The sequence below is a fragment of the Typopeltis vanoorti genome, chromosome 17 (assembly GCF_054136105.1).
Source record: "Typopeltis vanoorti isolate ZY-2024b chromosome 17, IOZ_Tvanoo_1.0, whole genome shotgun sequence".
NCBI lineage: Eukaryota > Metazoa > Arthropoda > Arachnida > Uropygi > Thelyphonidae > Typopeltis > Typopeltis vanoorti.
In genome coordinates this window covers 81758182-81782100 of record NC_143565.1, presented here as the reverse complement: position 1 = coordinate 81782100, position 23919 = coordinate 81758182, and the positions used below count along the sequence as shown (strand labels likewise).

The window sequence follows — 23919 nt, the reverse complement described above, 5'->3', positions numbered from 1 at the left end:
GTTTCTGTTATTCGTTAATTATTTCTGTTAGTGGGGAAATGCGTAACACTCTTTCTGATGAGATTAATTCCGTCAGTGATACAGCACAAATAATAAATATTCAGTATATATATTTTTGATTTATAACATTTTAAACATTTGAAGTAATGTTATGAATAAAAATTTGAAATAGATTATATTATCAAAACAAGAAATGTTTAAAAATATCAAATAACTGGTTATCAATTGCGTATCTAAATTCATAATTTCCTTCTTTAACACGTTCATTGCCGATCACGCGTTATCGCGTGGACGTCGTTAACTAAATAAAATAATTAAAAAAATGTGGCCACCACACGAAATTCCAATTTTCAGCTTGGCAATGAAAGTGTTAATATTTCTCAGTTCCCGCCGATCCTTGGTCTGAAACGAAAGTGGAAAGGTTTTTTCCTCCAGAAACTCGGGTTCTTCATTCCACAAAACAGGCAAACCGGCCGAAAGAACACACATACATAATTCTCTGGGCTCATAGCTTAGCTCTCTCTGCTGTAATTCTAAACAACGCTTCACCCCAGTTCTAAGATAAAAAAAAAACCTAGTAAGGGGGAAGTGTAAAAATGGTTTCATTTCCTTAAATCCATAGAAATTTTCGCTAGTGAATCCTTTGTATCAAATAGCCAAGATAAGTCATTTTCCTCCTGAGGTACATTCTCTCAACTCCCAATTTCAGGATATCCCGAGTTGCCAACTTTCCTTGCTGGTCTTCGTTAGTCTCGCTTTGTATGGAAGAATCGCAATGTATAAGCCAAGCATTGTTCTAAACAAATATGCTTGCACCGCAGAGCATTTGAGACTGAGTATACCAATCGGACATCGTTTAAGAGATAAATCAAAATGCAAGAGAAATGAATTCATGAACAGTTATAAGATCGAGAAAAAACAAAAAAACTTGGTTTTGTTAGAGATGACGATTAAGGCAGATTAAACAGAATTCTTCATAAAGTATACAGAGAAGTTTATGAAAACAAGATTTGGTAAAATACTAAAACTAAGATTCTAGAAAAAATGTGTTTGGGGAAGTGAGGGATTTATAAAAAAAAAAAAAAAAACGGCTCAGGGAAATTCTTGACGATGCAAATGAATGGCTAACAAATAATCTTTATATAACAACATATATTAATCACAAATGAAACTGGTAATTTAACGCCAACTTGTAGCGAACTCAACTATCTCCTAACATCTGAAAATGCTCTTGAATTAAAAAAAAAAAAATCAGTGGCATGAAACCTTGAAATAAAAATCCCAAATTTGTAACATCGTGGCATGCGGTTGCCTATGATTAAAAATAGGCTGGGGAAGATGGTCTACTTAGTCCAAACGCTTATATTAATATTGATCTCAATTAGTATTAATCATTAATGATATTAATTATTACTATTCTTAGATATTAATTAGTCCTAATCTTTTCAGGCTCATTTCAAGATTACATTATGCGTGTTTATTACATTTGTAGCATTCTTTACAAAGATGATAGTTACATATTCTGTTGTAACATATTAAGCAGAAGAGAAAAAGTTATTTTGGAAAGGTTTATTAATATTTTATTTCTTTTCTCTGGTATATAATGAATTTTTATTTTAATATGAGCCCTACTTATGAAGTATTTCGTAAATACTACAGGCAGATTAAGAGTTAGATCACTCAGAATTTAGCTTTAGGAGCCAAACATGGAACTACTTCATACCACTTCAGGCCTCAGGTGACAGTCTCACTCCAAGCGCCGAAAACTACTGTGTACTACCTAAAGAGGCTTTCACAAATATCCTTATGACAGTGGGATTCGAACAAACTGTCTAATAGTTGGAGAGCGGATATGCTATCCTCCAGCCAACAAAAATAAAATGCATTAATAATGGCATACGAGAAAAAGCTGAATGAATCCTTCAGTTATCAGAAAAGAAATGCATTATTTCATAGAAGCTAGCTCTTAATTTTTTGAGAACTAATATGGTAGTACTGTTTAAGGAGTTTAGCAGTATCACTAATATTGCTTAACTTCTTTAATTGGTGATGTTATGAGTCTCATTAATAACATCGCGAATTACAGATAAGTTCTCAGGAGTCTGAACCATATAGCATACGTCATCATCTGTTGAATAATGTTGTTTCCAATATAAAGAAGAAAATTTTAAAAAATCTTGTATATTTGTACTCCTTGTCATTGTGCATGAGTTACTTGTCAGTTTACTGAGATATGTTAAAATCAGACATTCACTTCTCACACATATACCGAAATTCTATGAAGCTGTTCGTTATTCTGCTCTCGTTTCTAGAAGAATCGATTTAATATTGAGTATCTTTTTATAGTTTTTATATAACAGTCCTGTTTATCAAAAAAGCGAATGTATTAAAAAAAGTAACCATATAATACCATTCATGGTTGTTTGACCGCTGCTGCCTGGTCTTGGCGTGCTTGTGGAAGTCGCACTTATCTCTACCAACTTCGGGAGCGATCTGTCAGAAGGGTTGGATCTAGAGTTCCTAGGAAGAGAATCGTCTCGGTTTTCTGAATGATTTAGCATCAGCATCGGGATGGTTTCCTCCCTGTTTCCTGAAAATAAAAGAACAAGTTGCGTTATTAAGCTGCATGGACTATGAAAAATATTTTAAAATCAAATTTTTAAGCAATAAAATTTCAAAATGTAAACATTTTAAAAGTGTATACTTTTTAAAATTATGCAATTTTAAAAATTGCATAATTCTGTGAGTAATATAACAGATAGTAGATACGTGTGGTCAGGTTATAGAATGATCAATTATGGGACGAATTATTGCAATAAAAAATCTTCTAATGACTTTTATTCTCCAAATGGGAATAAGCGGAGCTTCTTTAGTGCTAACCAATCTTTTGAAGACTAGTGGACAACTAGTCTCCATCGTTCAAGCATTTACTGTTAGTAACACTGAGCTATTAATAAATGAGATCTTTTCGAGAGAGAGAGAGAGAGATTTTCACTCTCTCTAAGTGAAACTAAGAGCCAATGTGCGCTTGGACTAATTTCCAAAACTTCAGTATCTTCAGCAGATTTCATCCGCTCTGAAAATCGAAACTATCAATTTTTTTGGATCCCATTCGTCGTTTTCCAATCAACAGGAAGTTCATCCCAAGGATTTATGTCATTTTTTCTTTATAAATACGCTATGTCTGCTCTTTTTAATGGAGTGCGTAAGGTGTATATGCCGGCCACCCTAGGTTCAGTTGTTGTGATAATGAACGGTGTCATCAAGAATGCAATTACGAACGCATCTTTTTACATAATTACCAATAATTACCAATATTATAACAACTATTACCACAGTTTTTATAATATTGGGCTACCTTATTATATATGAAGTTCATTCTGTGAGTAGTGATATATCAGACTGACCTGTAACTCAAAATTATGGGTTTATATTTTGCTAAGTTTGTATTTTACTGAAATAACCATAATCCATCAGTTTGTTTATAAGCGGTACACTTTTTTATGTGCATGATATAGCCATAAGGCATCTTATTTGTCTAAATTGCGAACTCGTTCTCTTGGTGACTCTTTTTCATAAAACTCTAACTGGAGTTCATTTTGTTTTACACTTTTTAAAAGATTATAATGAAAATATTTGTCTTAACCTCTCACTCTATAATGAAGGACAAAAATTTAGCTGAGGATCTTATTCAAGTGTATTAGTGCACACCGAAGCAATTTTAGCAGGAGCCTATGCCATCAGAAATGCTTTCTCTGTGCAAATGTCACTTTCTTGAGTATACTAGCGTGTCATTTGCTCGCATTCTTATCCCGAAGTTAGTATTAACTTCAGAGAAAGGATATGAACACAAAGACGCATTACTACGAAAGACAAATATTCTTCCCATTCCTTATAAGATAGTAACATTCTAAGTCATTCTAGTAGGTAAACAGAAAAGACCTCAAATCTTAAACCCAGCGTATGAGAACTAAACTTTCATAGATACTGGAATTTAACAAAAAAAAAAAAAAAATCAAATCAGTGATCAGCACAGAAATTCTTCATTGCAGTAAACAACGGGCTGTTTACATTTGTTAATCGAGCAAATAAATTCGTATTCTGAACTCGATTGTTGATTTAAGCCTGCAGCGAACGGCTCTTCTTTCTCCAGTAAACAAATAAATAACTCATTAAGTGGGTGCAGATATTATTGCAAGGAGATTATATTTTCTTGACGCTACTGAGATAAAATTGAAAATCTTTTCTAGGTGAGGATTGGTTTCAACTAGATCTCAAAATAATAAAGCTGAACCAAGACGAATAAGTTATCAAGAGAAATTTCTAATGATAAAGCTATAAACAGTACGTTTTTTTTTTATCCGCTTTGTTCATATATCAAAAATCCACTTTGATTTTATCGCATCCATAAGTACTGATTGTGTTTTCATGTCCCTTGAGAACAGCATTTGTCTGTCTCTAACGAGTCGACTCTCTTGCAGCCTGCGGATATCTCGTGTTTGTAAATGTCATTTTGAGCTAATTCACAGAGAATGTTTACGCCTGTTCCAATTCAAAGTTAATTCGGGGGGGGGGGGGGGGGAACAGAGAAGCACATACACACATACACAGGAAATAATGCTCTTTATTCAATCTGCAAATCCGATGAAAACGCGAAATATGAAACACAATAAATAAGAAATCTTATTTATCGATTTTATCTTTGTAATACAAGGAGAGACCCCTCAAAGGAATTAGTGAAAAATATTGTTTAAGTTAACTTTTGAATATAAAAATATGAAAAATCGTTATGCTTGAAGGTCATATTTAGAAACAACTATTTTCAGGTATGTGATTTACATCTAAAAATATACGAAGAGATCTTCACTTATCCCTAAATCTATATATACTGTAAACATTCCATCACATCCCACTGCCTTCATACGACTTGGGAGTAACAAGAATAAGCCTCTCGTAATTCTAATTGTTTGTAGATTGAGGATTCTGTATCCACTGCAGCATGTCCTTTTCTCTACTCTGTTTACCTGTCTTGAAGAAAAAAAAAAAAACGCTTTCCACCTCAGTCTCTCTACTGATTCCCTTTTTAAAGCTTCTCGCATCTTTGACGAAATTCGAAATAGCTGCTACCAAACTAAGAGCGGCCTCTCGTCTTACTTCCTGAAATATTCGCAATAGAGTGAGATCCCGCCTTACGACTCTTTTCAATTATGACCGATACCCATTTGTACGACGCTGCATTACCTCATACGACAGTTTTGGCGACATGCCGCTAGTGTGAATCAAACGGTGCGTCGTTGAACTCGGTATATTTACGACATCGTTGCACACTACATCTCTCTGTTTTGGTGTTTCGCCGTGAATAATAAACTGTTTATAACTATTATTTTATTTTATTGTTGTTAATAGTGGCAGATAAAATTCAAAATAAGGGTGTTGTTGCTTCCAATGAAAAGAAGAAGACTCGTAATTTTGTTACATTACATTACTTTACACACTATGATTAAAATTATTAAATTCAGTGAGAATGATGTATTAAACACTGAGGTAGGCTGCGGACTAAACTTACCTCGCACTATTGTTACAGTTGTTTAAAACAATGATAAAGTACTTGACTAGTTAATACTACAGTTATCGGTAAACGTGACAATGTTATTGCCGAAAGGGAAAAACTTTTAATGGTATATAAATCGATGAACAAACTGTTAACGTGTTTCTTTAAGCCAACTTTTTCATTTGGAAAAGTATATAACTGTTTTATTTGGGTCATTTTACGCACATATATGATTGCCTAAAAATGTTATTAAACCATTACATGCATTCGTAAAAAAAAAAATCGGGGGAGTGATTCACTATACTATGGTGGTCTGGAACCTAACGTGTCATATTACCGAGATATGCAGTTACCCACGCAACAAACATTTCAGAACACTATATATATTTTATGGCATGTCCAGATTGTGTGCCAAGCAGGATGATTATCTTGATTCATTAGTCGACCTTTCCAAGATTTTGATTCATTTATTGATTTTTAATTTGAACCAATACCGAATTTAGATAACTTTCTATAAGCTTTTCTTTAATTTCTTTGGCAATGAATTATAGAAATCAAAAGTAAAACTTCGATTTTAAGCGTAATAAATTGCCTTCAGGGAGTATCCCCATTGCCCAAGCAGAAGTTGAGTGATCTAGAGAAGCAATTTATTACAGCTAAAGGCAAGTAAAGGTCACGTTAACCTTGGATTCTGTCAATTTTTTCCTTCAAGGTGTAGTTCGATAAACAATTTTAAAGTTGGTCTACCGAAGAGATGAATTTGTTACCTACAACTCATCCTACACTATTTAAACTTACTGCCGAAGAAATCTCGTGATTGTTTATTGATCTTTACTGAGTACTTTCTTTTGTCAGTAATGAGCCACCATACTGGGGAAGATATAGTCACTCAATTATCTTAAGCAGGTTAATATTATAAGAGGTTAATATCAAACAAGTAACTATCCCTGGAGAACTTTTACCACGAAATAAACGATCTCATTAGCACTTCATTTTAGGATAGTTATCAAAGAAGAAACTAATTAGAAGAAACACACGTATAAACCACAGTGAAAATTATTTAATTGTAAATATTTCATCCTAAGTATCTTAGGACATCACGTATAAACCACAGTGAAATAATTTTCACTGTGGTTTATACGTGTGTTTCTTCTAATTATGAACGCACCACAGGTTTCGTTATTTAATAAAGAAGAAACTAGTGAACTACAGCTATAAGATAACTACTCAAAAGACTAAATTCCAATAGGTGACATATTTTCATTTTTTTTATTAATTGTTTCAGTATTAATTTATATAATTCTCGTATATATATATATATATTATTTTAGTTTACTGAAATGCAAAAAAACTCCTCGACCTTTAGTCAAGGATAGTATTAGAAATACTAATACATCTTCAAGTAATCTTGGCTTTTCATAGCGAAAACAGAAGCAAAATAAAAGTTCTTATCACCTACTTATGTAAAGGTACACGGCAGTTCTTACTTTGAGGTTGATGAAATGATTGCGGTATTACTCATATTAGTGAGATATCACTCCTTTTCCTAAACAAAATTTTCGGCACCCTCGTCTCCCTTACCACTAATCAATATGTTTACTGTTCACTGGCATATCTCACCGCCAATTAACTCTTCGATAAGCAGGACATAAAACAGTTAAATGGGAATAATAAGGTGCAAATGCTAAGGGCAAGTGTACTCTCTCTCTCTCTCTCTCTCTCTCTCTCTCTCTCTCTCACCCCCCCCCCCACACACACCGCTTCAATCCAAGGATAGGCTGAGTTCCCTGATTAAGAATTTACAGGCAATTTTAAGGCATCCCACTTGCCATTCCTCTGATACATTCGCTAAAGGCGAGTATGTTATCTGCAGATACATGTATAGATATAAAGATACGCGAAGAACTTTATAAGAGCTTTTCGACAGACGGTGAGATAGCCGGTCATGATCATACAGGGATAGCAGGGTTTTTACTTCCGGAAGGTCCGATTTTACACTTCGTAAACGTGTTTCGAAGGACATCGTCGCTGTTGACTGAGTTATCGGAGGCTCATTCACTATAATTATAAGCACTGTCGTATCATAACCGTGCAAGACAATATTATATTCGCTGTTATTAAAATAGAAATCTCTTTTGCTCAAGAAGCTTGTAACTTGAATAGGGAATATCTCTGCAAATATTGGAGTGTCAGTAGTATATATCCTTGGAATTTTCGTTCTTTTCTTTTCTTTTATCTTTCTTCCCTAAATACTTTTTATAGTTGCCAAACTGAAGTTTTTTAAAGCTATACTTCAAATGATGTATATACCATTTTAAGGAAGAAAGCTTAACCACCGAATTTGTTCTTGCCTGCTGGTTTGCAATAAATAACTACTCGCATATCTATATATACGAACAGCCATAACACTTAAAAACACCGAGAATAAAATTTTTCAACTTAAATAAAAATATTATGAGGAAAATAAAGGCTGGTGGAAAAGCTGGATATCAAAGCAACACGTTTGCATTCTTTAAAGTTGTGCATAAAGCGCAGCTTGCCGGAACTCTTTATTTTATCGAAGTTCTCGCTGCTGACTTAGCAAAGAAACAGTGTCTCATCATCGCCATCAACAGGATGCGAGTTCGAATTCCATTATGGTATGATGATGGAGAAAGTCTTAAAGGCGTATGATTTTCGATATCCGACGAAACGCAACTTCCACTTATTGGAATCCTGAAGCGAAGTGAAAAAAAAAAAAACGACATTACATGTTTCATTTCTAGAGCAGGACTGACGTTTATCGAACTTACTCACGCTGGGTATTCATGTACTCTAGGTGTTAATTTTTTTTTTCTCGTTAAGTAAAATATCTTAATCAAGACATTAATTAAATCACAAATTTTTCATTTAACAATAATTTCTTATAAGGATCTCGAGCAACTTTTCCACGATTTGTCTTCGTATGTGTTATTTCAGAGTGATATATAATGAAAAACCTCCTAATTGCTCGTAAAGTGACATACCGACTGAAGAGATTGATTTTTCTCTTTTTTTTTACTATTTTTTAAGCGAATCCCGCCTACGAAGGACTGCGAACTATAGTACATTAGTCCCATCGGTGGGTTAAGAGTTACACACGTAATGTGGGGAACCGTACTCTAGCGACCAAAAAAGAACATTTTCAAGCCACTTCACCTTGGGATTGGAATCCATAGCCTGATGGTTTGAGAGTCAATACGCTATCCACTCAGCTAACTTAAGTTAGATGAAGCACGAAGCAAGCTGGAAGAGAAATAATCTAGGAAATAGAAGACGAATGAATAAATAAATGAACAGCATACTAGTGATATCATCTCATGTGCAGTCTGTAAACTATTAATTAAATAATTAGTCACTGGATCTCCCACCTTTACGAAGTCAAAAAACATAAATTATTATTATGTATTTTGCCTATAAACATTTTATGCTCCTTAAATGCACTTCCAATAACAGTGACCATTAAATATTAGAATCAAATGTAGTAAATAATCCGAAGTAAACATCTTGACTGCCAGGTGCATATCTGCGTATGTTTCAGACGGAGTTACTTTTTTCTTCCTTAGCTAGTTAACTTACAAACATATACAGCATTCGTACAGCGTCTGAATCAACGAAGTGATAAGCAGAGCTCCTGCTATGAAAAGAAATAAACACGTTAATTTATTTAGCAGCATGAACACGTTTTATGCTACTTCATCTTCCTCTACAAACCAACACTCGAAAATTCCTAAAGTCCCGAAAATTATATTATTATATTCTAGTAGCAGAAAATTCAAAATATTATATACCTATACTGCAAAAACGGAACAAACGAAAAGTAAAATAATAAAAAAAATATATACTGTGTTACGTTCATGAGCACCATATATCTCTAAAGGAAGAAAAGTCCAAAAGATGTAAATTTGCTTGCAAAGTCCAGTTTCTTTGTCATAAAATCTCCTGCATGCATACGACTACTATTAAGCACTTGAGTAGCGTATTTCTGTTATTCTAACATGATTGGAAAGTGCCTTTCGTTAAGGAGAGAAAGCTGATAAGGATTAATTAATTTATTTATTATAACATAACTTACGTGTTTCCATAATTAATTTTGGTACATGTTCCCAATATCAAATTCCACGGGTTGCTTTATGATACCATCGACACACACACACACACACACACACACACACACACACACACACACACACACACACACACACACACACACACACACACACACACAATGTCACCTAGGCATGTTCACTGCGTCTTATCTTAATGAATTTTAGTGATTATCCTTTCATACCACTCATTTTATCAAAGATTACGTAGACGGAAATGTCGTCAGAGATACAGTAACGCTGCTTATGTGTATAAACCAAATATAAAAGCTCCAAACGAAACGAAAACTTTTCTTTCAAGTTCTATGCATGCCCATCACAATATTTTTTTTTTTCTTTTTGTCCGATATAATGATCAGAATATTAGTGTGCTTGTGTAATTGTACTCATAAAAAGTGAGGTCAGTACTAAGAAAATCGGTTGGTCTTGGTTGGCATTTTTAGTGTTATTATTAGTGTTCTCTGTCGCTCTTATTGCGTTGAAATTTCAAAGAGGCATTTCTTCGACTTTTTTAAGCTGTGTGTACTTATCGAGTGAAAGTAACGATTGAGTCATATTCAACCTGAACACGAGTGTTAACAGTAGATCAAATTTCATGAATGATTTTGGCCACTGACTCTTGTAATCTCCGACTCGTTAGCAGTGACTCTTGATAAATTAAGTTATATATATATATATATATATATATACTAGGGGGGGCTATGGCGCCCAACCCCCCCGTGTTCCGCGGCCTGGTAGGCCGGTTCACCTTGCTTGAATTCTGATGACTCGAATTTTGAAGACTCGAAAGGGGGTTCCTCCCCCCCCCTGGCGTCTCGGGAACCCCTGAGTGTCGAGTCTTCAAAAAAAAGCCGCCCATCCCCCTCTGACGCCTACGGCGCCCAAACCCCGAGTTCCGGACTGGTAGGCGGGTTCTCCTTGAATTCTAATGACTCGAATTTTGAAGACTCGAAAGGGGTTTTCGCCCCCCGAGTTCCGGACTGGTAGGCTGCTTCTCCTTGAATTCTGATGACTCGAATTTTGAAGACTCGACACTCAGGGTAGCCCCTGAGTTTCAAAACGTTTCGAAAAACGTGACATACAGACGTGACATAAAAATGCTTATCATTTTATATATATAGGGTAGATAAATTTTCAAAAAAAAAAGTTTCTTGTAAATGATATAAATGTTAATGAATTAATATGGAAGACATTTTTTTTTCCGTTTGAAATCTAAATTTTTGAAATCAAGGGATCTGCGACCGCTCTTTCATGTGCGTTGCACCTGGACCAAACAAACAAACAAAAAAAAATTCCCTCGTATCTCGAAGGAAAAATTCTGACACCTCCGTATAAAATTAGTTATCTAACATTCGACTGAGAAGTTTTTATTTCTAGAAACACTCCTCATTTCAACGACACGAGTCGAATGCAAGTCCAAATATGACTCCAGTCCAGTTATTTTCCAAACAAAGAATGAATGTAGCATCAATCATCTGCCTGGATTACAGAAGCACCTCGCATTGCATACATCACGAGTCGGCGGCTCTGTATGTCGATTAAATTTTACATTTTCGTAATGATTTTTTAATCTCCCATTCCAAGTTTTCTTAAAATTATCCATGTCATTCTTGATATTGTTTGACTTATAATATTAGATCATTTGCAAACGAATAAGCTTATAGATAACCATCATAATCTATGCATCTTAATAAATGTGTTCCATAGTATATTTCACAAAATTTTGTCCAGAATTTAAGTTGTTTAAACAGGTTACAGACGTCAGGTAGACATGGGTTAGTAGTTGAACATTATGTTTTCTTAATGAATTTACTAGTTATCTCTGTACATTGTTTCGTCAAATTCTTTAAAGTAGTCTTAGGTCTTGATATCGTCACAAAATGGACATCATCTTCACATAAAGCCTTATGCTGTGTGTGCCAAGAATTTACTAGATGATTCTTATTCCTGCAAAATGACACTCTTTCATTGTTCTGATCACTAATTAAAAACTTTGCAGACTAATATATGAAGAGCAAAATATTCTAGTAACAGATAAAGTAAATTACGTTTCCACAATTCCACGCAACAAACTTTGCCCGCTATGTTCACGCCGCATACGTTATCAAGCTACTGAAAGATAGTGAGGCTTTCTGGTCGGTTTATTTCGCAGCACGTTTCCATCAGATTTTTTTATGGCATTCAGTGAGTAGTAAATATATCTGCACGACCTTGATTATGGAATAGTAGAAGAAAGAGAGAGAGAGAGAGAGAGGGACTTGAATGTTTAGTTGGCATGCATAACATATTATGGACGAGGCGCAGTAGCGCGCACATTCCTGACTTATGTGTGGTATTGGCTTTTATGTTCTCTGTATACGCATTCCAGAAATAGAAAGTATGATTCGGAAAAATATGATATTATTCCTGTTTCGAAATGCAAATAAGAAATTATTGCAATTCGATTTTTTTAAATTTAGTAAGTATATTTTGGTTAGATAAAATGCTTTGCTTTTACACAAACTCAAGGGGTTTGTTTTTCTATCAGGATTTTTATTTCCCTGCATCCAATTCACGTTGGAGGATAGTCAGATTTAATTTACAGAATTAAAGTCCATTTATGCTACGATCGGTTTGACATGTTGATATAATACTATTTTATGTGATTTTTTCTGGAAACAGATAGTACAAGTAATTATTTTATGAAAAGTAAACTGTAATATTTGGCAAATTAGATGCAATTTTAAGTGAAAAAGCATTCGAGATACAATACAATACAATAGACTGAAAACAAAATTCTTCGCATTTCTATTTAAAACCGTACATGCCCATCCAAGTTTCAAGGTTATATGTCAGTTTGACATTCAACAGCAGTACTTCTGTGTAATATCTTTTATTAAGCTATGGATTGAATAAATACCAGTCGTAACTGGAATAGTTCTTTTAAATTAGTTATAAATTAGGATATGTTTCCTCAGCGTGACTTAAATTTAAAAAGAGTCTTTTCTAATCTCATTCATGAATGAAAGTGTCTCTATGAATTTTGGGAGTTTGATAAGCAGAAGTCTGCGTCGGCAGATTAGTTGGTAAAAGCCCCTTGATGGAGTTCACCGCCAAGGACAGCAAGTAGTGAGTTCAAATTCTCATTAAGAAGTTAATGTTTGTAAAAGCCAGCTCTGAATGAACTAGTATCGCCCCTTTAATTTATAAGCTTTGTCTTATTTAAGAACAATAACAAAAAATACGTCATAGCACACTACACAGTATGTTTTCTCTTCTCCTATCACACACTATTCTACTCTTTACTACATAGTTTATCAATACAAAAAAAAAAGATGTTAGTATTTTGTAGAAGTAAATCTGCCTTAGTTGTAAAAGTGCGTAAATGAATTAATTCTATGCTTACATTTTGATTTTTTTTTAAAGTTTCTATGGACAGTGAATTCAGTTGTGTAAGTTTATTTTCTAGTCACCACCCCCAGTTACATATTCTATATTGCTATATTCAGTAGACAAGAATAATTTGATTACATACATATTACAGTTCATTTCTGCAGATGCAGGTCATGTTTGTTTATCATGTTTCAGCTGTTTCGTAATGACTGACGCCATCTTTCAAGTTTCAAGGTTATATGTCAGTTTGACATTCAAACTGACATATAACCTTGAAATATTACCATGTTGAAAATTACCTTCGGTAATAATACATGAAAATAATTCGAGTGAGACTTTCCAGTAAACATACATTCCTCGCAAAATTAGATTCAGTATTAATCGATGACTTTTTAACTATTTTATTAATTCTTAAGTTATTAGATGCTGGGAATTAGTTTTGCTCTATGTACATTTGTTCATTTGGCCATTTTTGTCTCACAGATGTTCCAGGAATTTCATCTTCCTTCTTGTACTGTTCCCTTTTATTTGATGTAAGACCTTCTGCATTGATTTTACTTTCTCGCCAATTTATTCCTAGTAATACTATCCAACAGTACATTTCAAATTCTTCGATTCTTTTCCAGTCTTCTGCTGTGATAGCCTAAGTCTCACAATCATATAGGAATATAGTATAAAGAAATGTTTTGACATCTCTTTACTTATATTTCTCGTAATAATGATATTTCTTTCATTAGTACTTCTTTTGAAATAGCAATTCTTCGTATTTCCATACATCTAAATCTCCTTGAACAGTTCTCCGGGATATATGAACGGTTTTTGTTGTGCCGTGTCTGTTCTTACCTTTAATCGCTGTTTTGTCTACTACCATTATTTTAGTTTTTGCTGCATTTATATTAAGTCCGAAATCAAATAAAGATTAATATTACCTGATTTAAATCCTCTTCATTCTCAGATAATACAGCTACATCATAAGCAAAGCAGATATATGTATCTGTACACCACCTCCTTACCTCCCCATTCTTTTATTACTTTCATTGCATTCTCTATATACAGGTTGAAAAGCAAGAGTGATCATGCACAACGTCTTATACTTTCTTTGTTCTGCAGTTGCTTCATTTTCCTGTATTGTTATTTTCTGGTTAAGATACAATTTCTTAATTGGTATTCTATCTCTTTAGGCGATTATAATTTCTTTCGTTGGAATAAGCTTGTTCCATTGTACGTTATTAAATGCGTTTTCTATAAAGGCGATATATGACATAGCGACAGATTATAATAGGCTGCCATGGTGATGATGACAGCATAATATAAATGTGTTATAACAATTTTATTGTCCTATCTACACGAATATTTCAAGCATATGGGGATTTCTTTCCCATCCTGTATATTATAATCTACTGAGAAAGAAGTAGTACTAAACTTTAAAACAAGATCTCAGCCACATATCTTATACGCATGCAGTCTATCTTGCACTCACTCAGGGGCGAATGCTGGTCTTGAAATTCACGCTTGCTCTTGTTATCATTCAGGGAGTGAGAGGTGTGATTGAAATCTGATTATTGGAATAATGAATTACATGTACTGACCATTTAAAACTATATATTTAGAAATTTATGTACATTTAATCATACAAATACAACATTTATTTTACAAATGATATTCTATCTTTTTCAATTTAGCTACTTGAATACAAATTCTACCCTACGGGTCTTCATGAACTGGTCAATAACATCGTCATAAAAAGTTGGTTGTAACTTAATTTTCCCAAGCAACACGCACACTTTTAAAGGCTGCTGGAGCTCACTGGCTAGAGCTACCTTGACTGCGTATGGCCTATGGTCTGTGGTTTAAGCAACAGAGTGAGACGACGTGAAATGGCTGTGCGCGCGCATGAAATCATAGTGCTGCTGCGAGGACATGGAAGCTCCCACAACCGAGCAAGCCAAGGTAGCTTTGACTAGACGAGCAAGCATCGGCCTTCGATACACAACGCAAAGCTCAATTATTGCCGCACAAGCTAAAGACGTCTTCTGTCTACAAAAATAAAAGCCTAAATGGAATGCTTATAAATGCATGCATTTATTAACAAATCAATAGTGCTTCTTTCTCAATTAATGAGCTTGCGCAGCAAGCATAGCAAGCATGGAGAATTCGCCACTGCACTCACTCATTTATACAAATTAAATAGATTAAAATTTTACAGATTTTGAGATAATTAAAAAATAAAAAGTCTCAGAAGATACGCTGCATTAAAATGCACAAAACACCTGAAGGCAGTGTTTACTATTGAACTTGTTTTTGTTTGAACCTTGCGGCCTTTTGCTTCAGGATTGCCTTTACAATAAAAACGCGTTGATGTTCGAGTATCCTTGAGTAATTTCGTCGTAGATTTCAAGCTTTAAGCACGAAAGTTTTCATTTCGTTGAACCACTGGCGAATTTGAATATACAGTATAACGTAACCTTCCGAAAGTAACGAAAACAACGAAATGGCCAGTACTTTGGATAAATTAAACTTGATACTTACACATTTCATTTGATTAAAAAGAAGAAATCATGGAGCTCATAGGAAGAAGAAGAAGAAGAAGAAGAAGAAGAAGAAGAAGACGAAAAATTAAGAGTAAGACTTGTTATGAACGAAGAAACCGTCTCTGATATCAGTACGTGTGCTAACTCTATCCTCTATCCAGTTTGCCTGTTTTGCAGCTGGAAACAACTCTGCTTCCTCTGCAAGAGGTAGCTAACTTCTCTTTAAATGAAAAGCTGATGAAAAATAGGACCCCTTTGAGAATGCGTAATAAAGATGCTGCGTTACTAAGTACGATATCTCTACTCTATCTTACTCGCATTATGTGCGAGTAGAGATTGAGTACACATAATGCCTATATAAAAATGCATTTGTACTAATATATATATGATAATTATTAAATGAGAAGTTCTTCGAAGCTAAAGCATCCTTCAGAGCTAGATGACATGATATTTAATTATTTCAAAAATTTTCGAATTAAAAGATACGCGATTTATGTGAGATATACGCGATTCTCATGTCTCAAGAATTCAAATATAAAATTTGGAATACGAAGACTGATCAAAAAAGTAGGAGAGTAATTTCGTTTTTCTGCTGAATCAAGCTGCTCAGTTGGTGATGTGACTGGACAGCTTACGTTGATCAAGTAAAATGTTCTGGGAATTTAATTGAGAATATCATGTCATTGTATTACATTAGCTGGTCACTAGCTAATCATTAGCTGTAACCCCCTGTCCCTCCATCACAGCCATGATGGGTCACATGTGACCCCCCCCCCTTCTTAAGGGATTCCCAAAACGTGAAATATTTGAGGAAGTTGATGGAATTAAGAAGAATTTGACGAGGAAATTTTTGGTGATAGCAAAATTTGGAATGATATTCTAGCAACGGCAGGAAAGCTGGTAAAACTTACTTTGAAATTAATATACCAAGCAAATAACATTGTTGTTTTCATATACGGTTCAACTTGTATAATCCAACTGCAATGTTTATACCAGTGGTCATGTTTAAGCACGGATGAAGCAGGATCGATTACAGGTTTTCTAGAACTCGTTATCAAATGTATCGTGTTTTTTGAACCTAATGTTTTTAATAAAGGACCGGTTGAATTTTAGAAGCTATCTAGTTAATTTTATAGATTTTAGAAATGATTCGGTTGAATACAAAAAGAGAGAGAGAGAGAGAGAGATTTATATTACATGATGTCATTTCAAAAAATGATCCATCTTGGATGTAGATTTTGTTGGTAATCGCGCCATCGTTATTACGGCAGTATAAAATATATCCATGTAGGTTTAGGCAAGTTAAGTCATGCCCCCCCCCCCCGTGTATCATCAGTCTACGATCTAATAAAACTAAACGTGTTTTGTTTCGTAGCAATTCTTACGATGTCTAAAAGTATGAGGGAATAACATGTTTGTATTAAATTTTATTTTAAAATTAGAAAAATGGTTAGTGAAACAGGATTTATCGAAACAAATATATGGACTGTTGCTATGGGAAGCAACTGCACACAACTGTTGAACCGTTTCCTTCAGAGATCGAAGAACCTCAATTAATAAATTGCGAAACTCATTAATTCACGCCTCTTTCGGTATTTATTTTATCCAAACTGTTTCAAAATAAAGCGAGAGAGAGAGAGAGAGAGAAAGGCTTTCATATTTGCACTCAGAATTTGAGGTTTTGAGGCTCAAAAATGTTTGAAAGAGTACGAATTTGATGACGTTGAAGCTTTTAAATGAAGTTAGATGAAGACACTTTTGGACATTACAAAAACCGATTTATTCCCCTTAAAGATTCCCAATATAATAGTAGAAAAGATAGTCAAAAGTGTGTTACTGTAGGAGGAACATACTTTGAAATAGAATAAACTTAGAATGAACTTATAATTCTTAATAGTAGCAAAATTAGGATAATTTTAAAGAGGTCTGCGATATTTTGTTTTGTTTTTTTACTTAAGTCTTTGATGTCAGTGCATATATATTACAGGTTAATCTAAGAAATAAGCATTGCATACATTCGATGGTATTTTCATAATAATAAAAACATATAATTATTTCAAATATAAATCCACAAGAAAGTACTAGGGAAGTTTTCAGTCAAAACACTGTCACATATACACGAAGATCGATCAGGAATTGCAGGCTCTATTTTTTTTATAACTTATTCCTTGTTCATACAGCATTTTCGAAACCTTCCCCGTTAGCATTTGCACAATTTTCTAACGGTTCAAAGAGATTCTCCAAATACTTTACGAGGCCATTTTTTCTGACCCACTGCTTGATTTCTTCCGATGATGAAAAATTTTTATCACAAACCTTTAGACATCATCCACCCTTTAGGTAAAACTTCATTTTTTTGTTAAAAGGAAAGGGGAGGAAGGCTGATAATTAGTTGGCCTTTGCAAAACATGTAACTAGGCTGTGTGACAGGTTCGATAATCCGAGTATTAGGATGAACAACACTATGCTGATGCTGTTCATCTAGTAGAAAGTATTCTCTTCCCCAAGATGTTGAAATACTGAGCACCCGGGTTATTTGTATAATTACTGGAACTCAAAATTAACGTATTTCTACTTTGGATACCACATAGATTTATTGCCATTTTTTTTTCAAGGAAAAACGAATGGCGATAAAACTTCCGCTGGTACTGAGCATTTTATTATTATTATCATCGGTGAAAACTAATAACATTGCAATCTGCATGGCTTTAGAGAAGTGCTTCCTTAGCATTTCACGTATTCATTTTGGCATACACATTACTAATGGCTGGGCTGTGCTTGACTTCAATTCCGATCTTGACTTCAGTTCCGATCACTTTTTTAACGCGATTTAAACAAGATCCTGGACAAGTTTTATTTATTTATTTGACAATTTTAGAGAATCATATGTATTTAAACTTGAATTCATTCGCTTTGAAGACTTCATACATTCTTACAGCATATGCAAATAAAATAATTTTATTATTGCTTTCCGCCCCCAATCACTTGACTTAAAACAGATTGTGAAATTAAAGATACCTCTCAAGTAACTGATACGAAAGTTGAGTAAAAGCGAAAAAACAGCGCAAAAAACAGATTTTTTCCCCCAAAGTTCCGATACTGCCAAGATATTTAATTCAAAAATTTGCATACCGATGAATTTGAAACCCTTACTGACAGTTGGATCTTCTTCTTCTTCCCTTCAGGTATTAGGCCTGTTACAGAGCTATCTTTAGCCCTTCTAAACCGTCCCCGTCCCGAGGATAAGGTGCTAGTCCTATGCCTCCCGGTGTGTCCTATGTCTGTAGCTGAGTGTGTTCATGGGGCCGGTTTGCCTGCTTGCGGGAGGAAAACCCTCAGATAAACTGGGGAGAAAAACCCTGCAGTCCACGCACAAGACCGGCTATCTTGGCTATGTCATAAATATCCTTAAGCTCCTCACGTCGGCGACGGGAATCGAGCCCAGGACACTGCTTTCCCAGGCATATGATTGCGAAGCGCATAGCCACTTGGCTAACCGCACGGACCAGTTGGCTCTTAATGTCAATAATTTTAGGTCTCTTTTGTTTTTAGCTTCAATATTTTAAAATGGGATTTGGTTGGCGAAGGGTTATTTGATTGCATGGTTTACGGCAAAAAAAACTATCAGGCAAACATATCGTGTTTGCAAATTATGTGTTATCTATCTAGTCCCTATATTTTGCCTGATAGAAAATCCTAGATCTTTTAAATGTCCATCTCCTAATACAACAAAAATCAAAATCCAGGTGTTTTCAATTAATTCGTTGTTGCATTTATTCCACTTTCTAATCATCCCAGACATCGACTGTTTGGTTCGATGACGAAATGTCATCCACGGTCAATGGATGACATTGACCGTGGATGACATTTCGTCATCCACGAAATGTCATCCACGGTCAATGTTTTTTTTTTCTTTTTTAATTCTTCCCAAGATGCATTAGATAGGAGCAAAAATCTAGGATTCACACACACACACACACACACACACACACACACACACACACACACACACACACACACACACACACACACACACACACACACACACACACACAAAATATCCATCCCGTATAGAAGAGGGCCTATTGTACAATAGTGTTGAATGTACAGAAAGGACTGTTAATCTGTTTCTTGAAGAGCTGGAAATTGTAATCATGGGGAAAACCAGTGTGGAGAAAAGAGATCCAAACAACAGAAGTAGGTGGAATGTAAGTGGAGGATGAAGTGTTGATACGCTAAAGATGAACTGTGTGTATAGATGCTGGCCAGCAGATGTTCGTGTTCATATATGTTTTACAACTTTAGAGGAAGTAATATTATTTTATATTTATTTGTTTTTGTCAGTACTACTATGCAGTATTCCTAGAGAAATCATGAATAATCCTTCTTTAATGAATGAATGATAACAAAAGCTCTCGGATTCATTAATAGGAAAATACTTATAACCGGAAAGATTAATATCCTGTTGAAATAAATTTGTGAATTATCAGTAGTCATATACGATATTAATTACTTGGACAGGATAACGAAAACGCATCTGATTGTTGACTTCAGTTCAAAGCCTTCCAAATAATTTGGTATTTCGACTCTAGGGAGCAATCATTCATCGAGGAAGCGCAGTCATCACAGCACAGATTATTCACAGGCATCTGACTTCTCCTTGACAAAAGAACGTACACGCCACACCAGAAGCTAACTGAAAAGTTACTAAAGCTATTAATAACGCAGCATTACACTGTTTTTCACGGGACAATGACCAAAAAGGATGGGAGAACCAAATGAGAATTTTTCTTCGTCCTCGTGTAATTGCTAGAACAAATCCCTAATGTTTAGATTAAGAAACAAGAGGGATGCTACGCTAAGAGATGGACTGCACTTTAGTGAGTAGTTTGTGAAGCAATTAACACCGTACGGTTAATTACAGACATTAGACCTGTCATTTGATGTGTTAAATAACCATTTACATTTGCTTCCTTTTAGCAAACATTGACAGGAAGAAAACGTGACTTCACCCACAAACAAATGATAGCGGAGAATCATGATCTCTGACCTTTAAATGCAGTTCCCGTACACTCTGCAATGCACAGCTGCGAATTAAAGCTCGGAACACCAACACTTGAAGAAAAGCAGTCAAGCCGAACTTACATGGAACTGATCGTGGCACAGGCTGATGTATTTGACACGACTATCGACATTTGCTTTAGTCACCTTATATGCGTGGTAGTAATCGCAGACGGTGTAGTGCTGAAAAAACTTCTGAAGATGAGGAGAACTATGCAATATAAAATACTTCTGGTTAATGTTTAATATTAGAAATTAGGTCTTTTTATAAGTAATTCCGCCTTTCCTCCTTCAAATATATATAATAGATCTCAATGATCTGTTATAACAGATTCTCTCTCTCTCTCTCTCTCTCTCTCTCTCTCTCTCTAGAAAGGTATGAAAAAAAAAAGAAGTTATATCCTGCTCGAACAAGTTCGTTATTGCACTCTTATCAAGATTTTAATTCCCTCTTCCCATCCTACACAGAATTTTAGAATGGCTAAATTATGCTTTCAGAAAGTAGTATAAACGTAACGTTTTAGTAGTTTTGTGATGTCATTTATAGACCCCCCCCTCTCGCCAAAAAGAGAGAATGTTGCTGTCTAACTAGGAAGTTACTTTCCATACTCTTTTTTGTAAGGTTAGTTATAACGGGGTATTAGTTCTAATATCGATTCTCATATTCAAGATTTACTTGTCTTGCTTCTTGTTTCAGATTCAGGTTTTTAACACGAGTTTCTAGATCAAGCGTCCGATATTTTCTCGGCTTCCAAATCCAGGTCTTCAGGCTCCCTCCTAACTAAAGAAGTCATCGAACCTTAGAGTGATGTTAATGTATCCTGTACTCAAGCAATTAGAAGCTCATTGTATCCGGTATTGTTGTCTGAATTTTGCAAAGTATTCCCAAGCCCATTTGTCATTTGTCTGTTTGCGGGATTTAAAAATCGGAATTATTCGGAATAAAAACATTGCCATCCACGGTGGACGACTCATCTTCACTTGAAGTTCTTTTATTCCGATCAAATATATCTCATGTCACTGATGAGGATCGAACCCAGTTCTTTTCTACCCAAAGGGTATGTGTATCGCGTCTCCAACCTGCTTAATAGATGTTCGTAGTGAACACAAATACGAGAGGTTGTAGTGCATGACACTGTGGACAGGTGGAATTCTGGGATGACAGAAAGAAGAAAAACTTATTTGAATATGCCTGTATAGGTGTTTAGAAAATAAATACGAAGAGAGGTTGTACCAAACGATCGTTACTGGAGGATGAACGAATGTTGCACCCTTCTTAACAGGTTTAGAAGGAAATGAAATAATTACTGATGCAAATTTTGATGAAAAGTAACTATACGAATATTTGAAATATCTGTAGAAAATGTATGGTATAATAATCTACGTTTCTGAGATAGTGAAGTGAATCATAGCAGACGGTTACTAATAAAACGTAATGATTCTCTTCTGAATTCACCGACAGAATCTGCTATCGTTGTTTAGAACGAGGCCAGTATATTATGCCTTTAATTGCGTGTGATCTTCTGGTCGGTTTTCCTATCTGTTCTGTAGAATGAAAAAGTTTCGAGTTTCCGTAGAAAAACAGTCGCCTCCGTATGAGACCATCTAACTCACTTTCAGATGAAAAGTCCTTATGAAGGTTCTTCGCATTCGAGACGTGATTCAAACCTAGGACATCGTCGATACCTAGACGGCGACTTTTGTGAAGCTGCATAGATAGCCTTGCTACAAATTTTGTTAGTCAGTATAAGTGCGAAAATTTTCAAATTAAAAAAAAAAAAAAAAGGAATGTAATAAAGCGTAGTCATCATCATCGGTAAAACTTGGTAATACATTGGATTGAAAGTCAGTTGGTGACAGTTGTTGATATATGGACGAGAGTATATGGAAGAACGGATCCTGCAGGTAATCAGCAACGATTGCGAAGTTTGAGGACAAGAATGAGATAAACTGAAAACCCAGTCTCAAAAGATAGAAGACTTCCATAATACGGGACTTTTTTTAAGAGGCTTTTATGCCCAACTCGATCAAAAGTCATATCAAAAGCAATCATTTGGGGGTTGTCGAAATTCTTTCACTACATTTGTAGGCCAAGTGACATAAGAGAATTCTCTATGCATCGACACAGTATAAAACAAGATCGTCATTTATTACTTGGGCGATTTTCAGGTAGTGTAGAAGTTGCATGTTATTGGAATTCCTTTTAAAAAAGCAAATTCATAAACAATAGGACGGGAATTTGATGGTAAACATTTGCCTTTCTCCTTCCATAGAAACAAACGTTGTATTAAGAACTAATTTCAAAGACGTAGAATGAAATACAAGTAGAGATTGGTCGAATGAGAAAACGGAGCGCAAAAACACCTCTAGAACACTAATCGAAGTGCTAGACAAAGAGGAATGCGAGACAGGTATCCAGATTAGTCAAGAATCTTGACACATGTACGCATGCTCATTATTCCAAGACTGGTTAGATAGACTTGATTCATATTTTGGTTGTGGAACACAAAGGTGAAGAAATGCGAGAAAATTATATATTACAATAATTTGGTTCCAGTTGGATGAAATTTAATAAAATTTTATACATTTAGGACACACACACACACACACACACACACACACACACACACACACACACACACACACACACACACACACACACACACACACACACACACACACACACTGTCATCGTGTGTTGGTGTCAAATAAAAATGTGTCAGTCGACAGAATTTTATTTGCGAAAGGATTCAAATGGTTATTAATAATTGTGTACGAGTTGGATGGAGTTTAATTTAAATTGGTATTTACGATCTATAATAAAATTTACTAGTTATTTGGTTTTCATTTAGTCAGGTAAAATAAAATTATACGTGTAGAATACATAAGCTAAAAAAAAAAGAATCAAGTGTAAGTGTAACACGGTGCATTTCGTAATCGCATTCTTATATAGTGACGTTATTCATTTATTAATTTATTATTGGATATATAATAATTAATTAAATTTATAATAAATCTCAGAATAATTTTTCCTAGAGCTCTTTTTGCATATATATATTCTAGACATTTTTTTTTTACCTTTAAGATGCTCAAACTGCCACCAGTGTATTTTAACAGCAGTCTTTTAACCAAATTTCATTGAATCATTCATCAAACCAGAGAGGAATTAGTATTGTTATTTCGAATTATTTTAGCCGCAAAAATAGAGAGATTATAGCAAAAAAATAAAATAACAAGTTATTATAATTTCTAACATTTTTATAATAAAATGGAGGAAGAA

The 23919-nt window shown here is 34.7% G+C and overlaps 2 protein-coding genes across 2 annotated transcripts in view; one reads left to right on the top strand and one right to left on the bottom strand.

Moving 5' to 3' along the window:
• Positions 1-23919, top strand: part of eIF2Bdelta (eukaryotic translation initiation factor 2B subunit delta) — a 380912-nt gene that overhangs the window by 8937 nt on the left and 348056 nt on the right. The window lies entirely within an intron of this gene.
• Positions 1-23919, bottom strand: part of LOC150097559 (potassium voltage-gated channel protein Shaw-like) — a 127218-nt gene that overhangs the window by 8851 nt on the left and 94448 nt on the right. The window contains exon 4 of the mRNA XM_090407676.1: positions 2411-2590. Within this exon, the coding sequence (XP_090263802.1) occupies positions 2411-2590 (180 nt within the window). The remainder of the gene's footprint in view (positions 1-2410; positions 2591-23919) is intronic.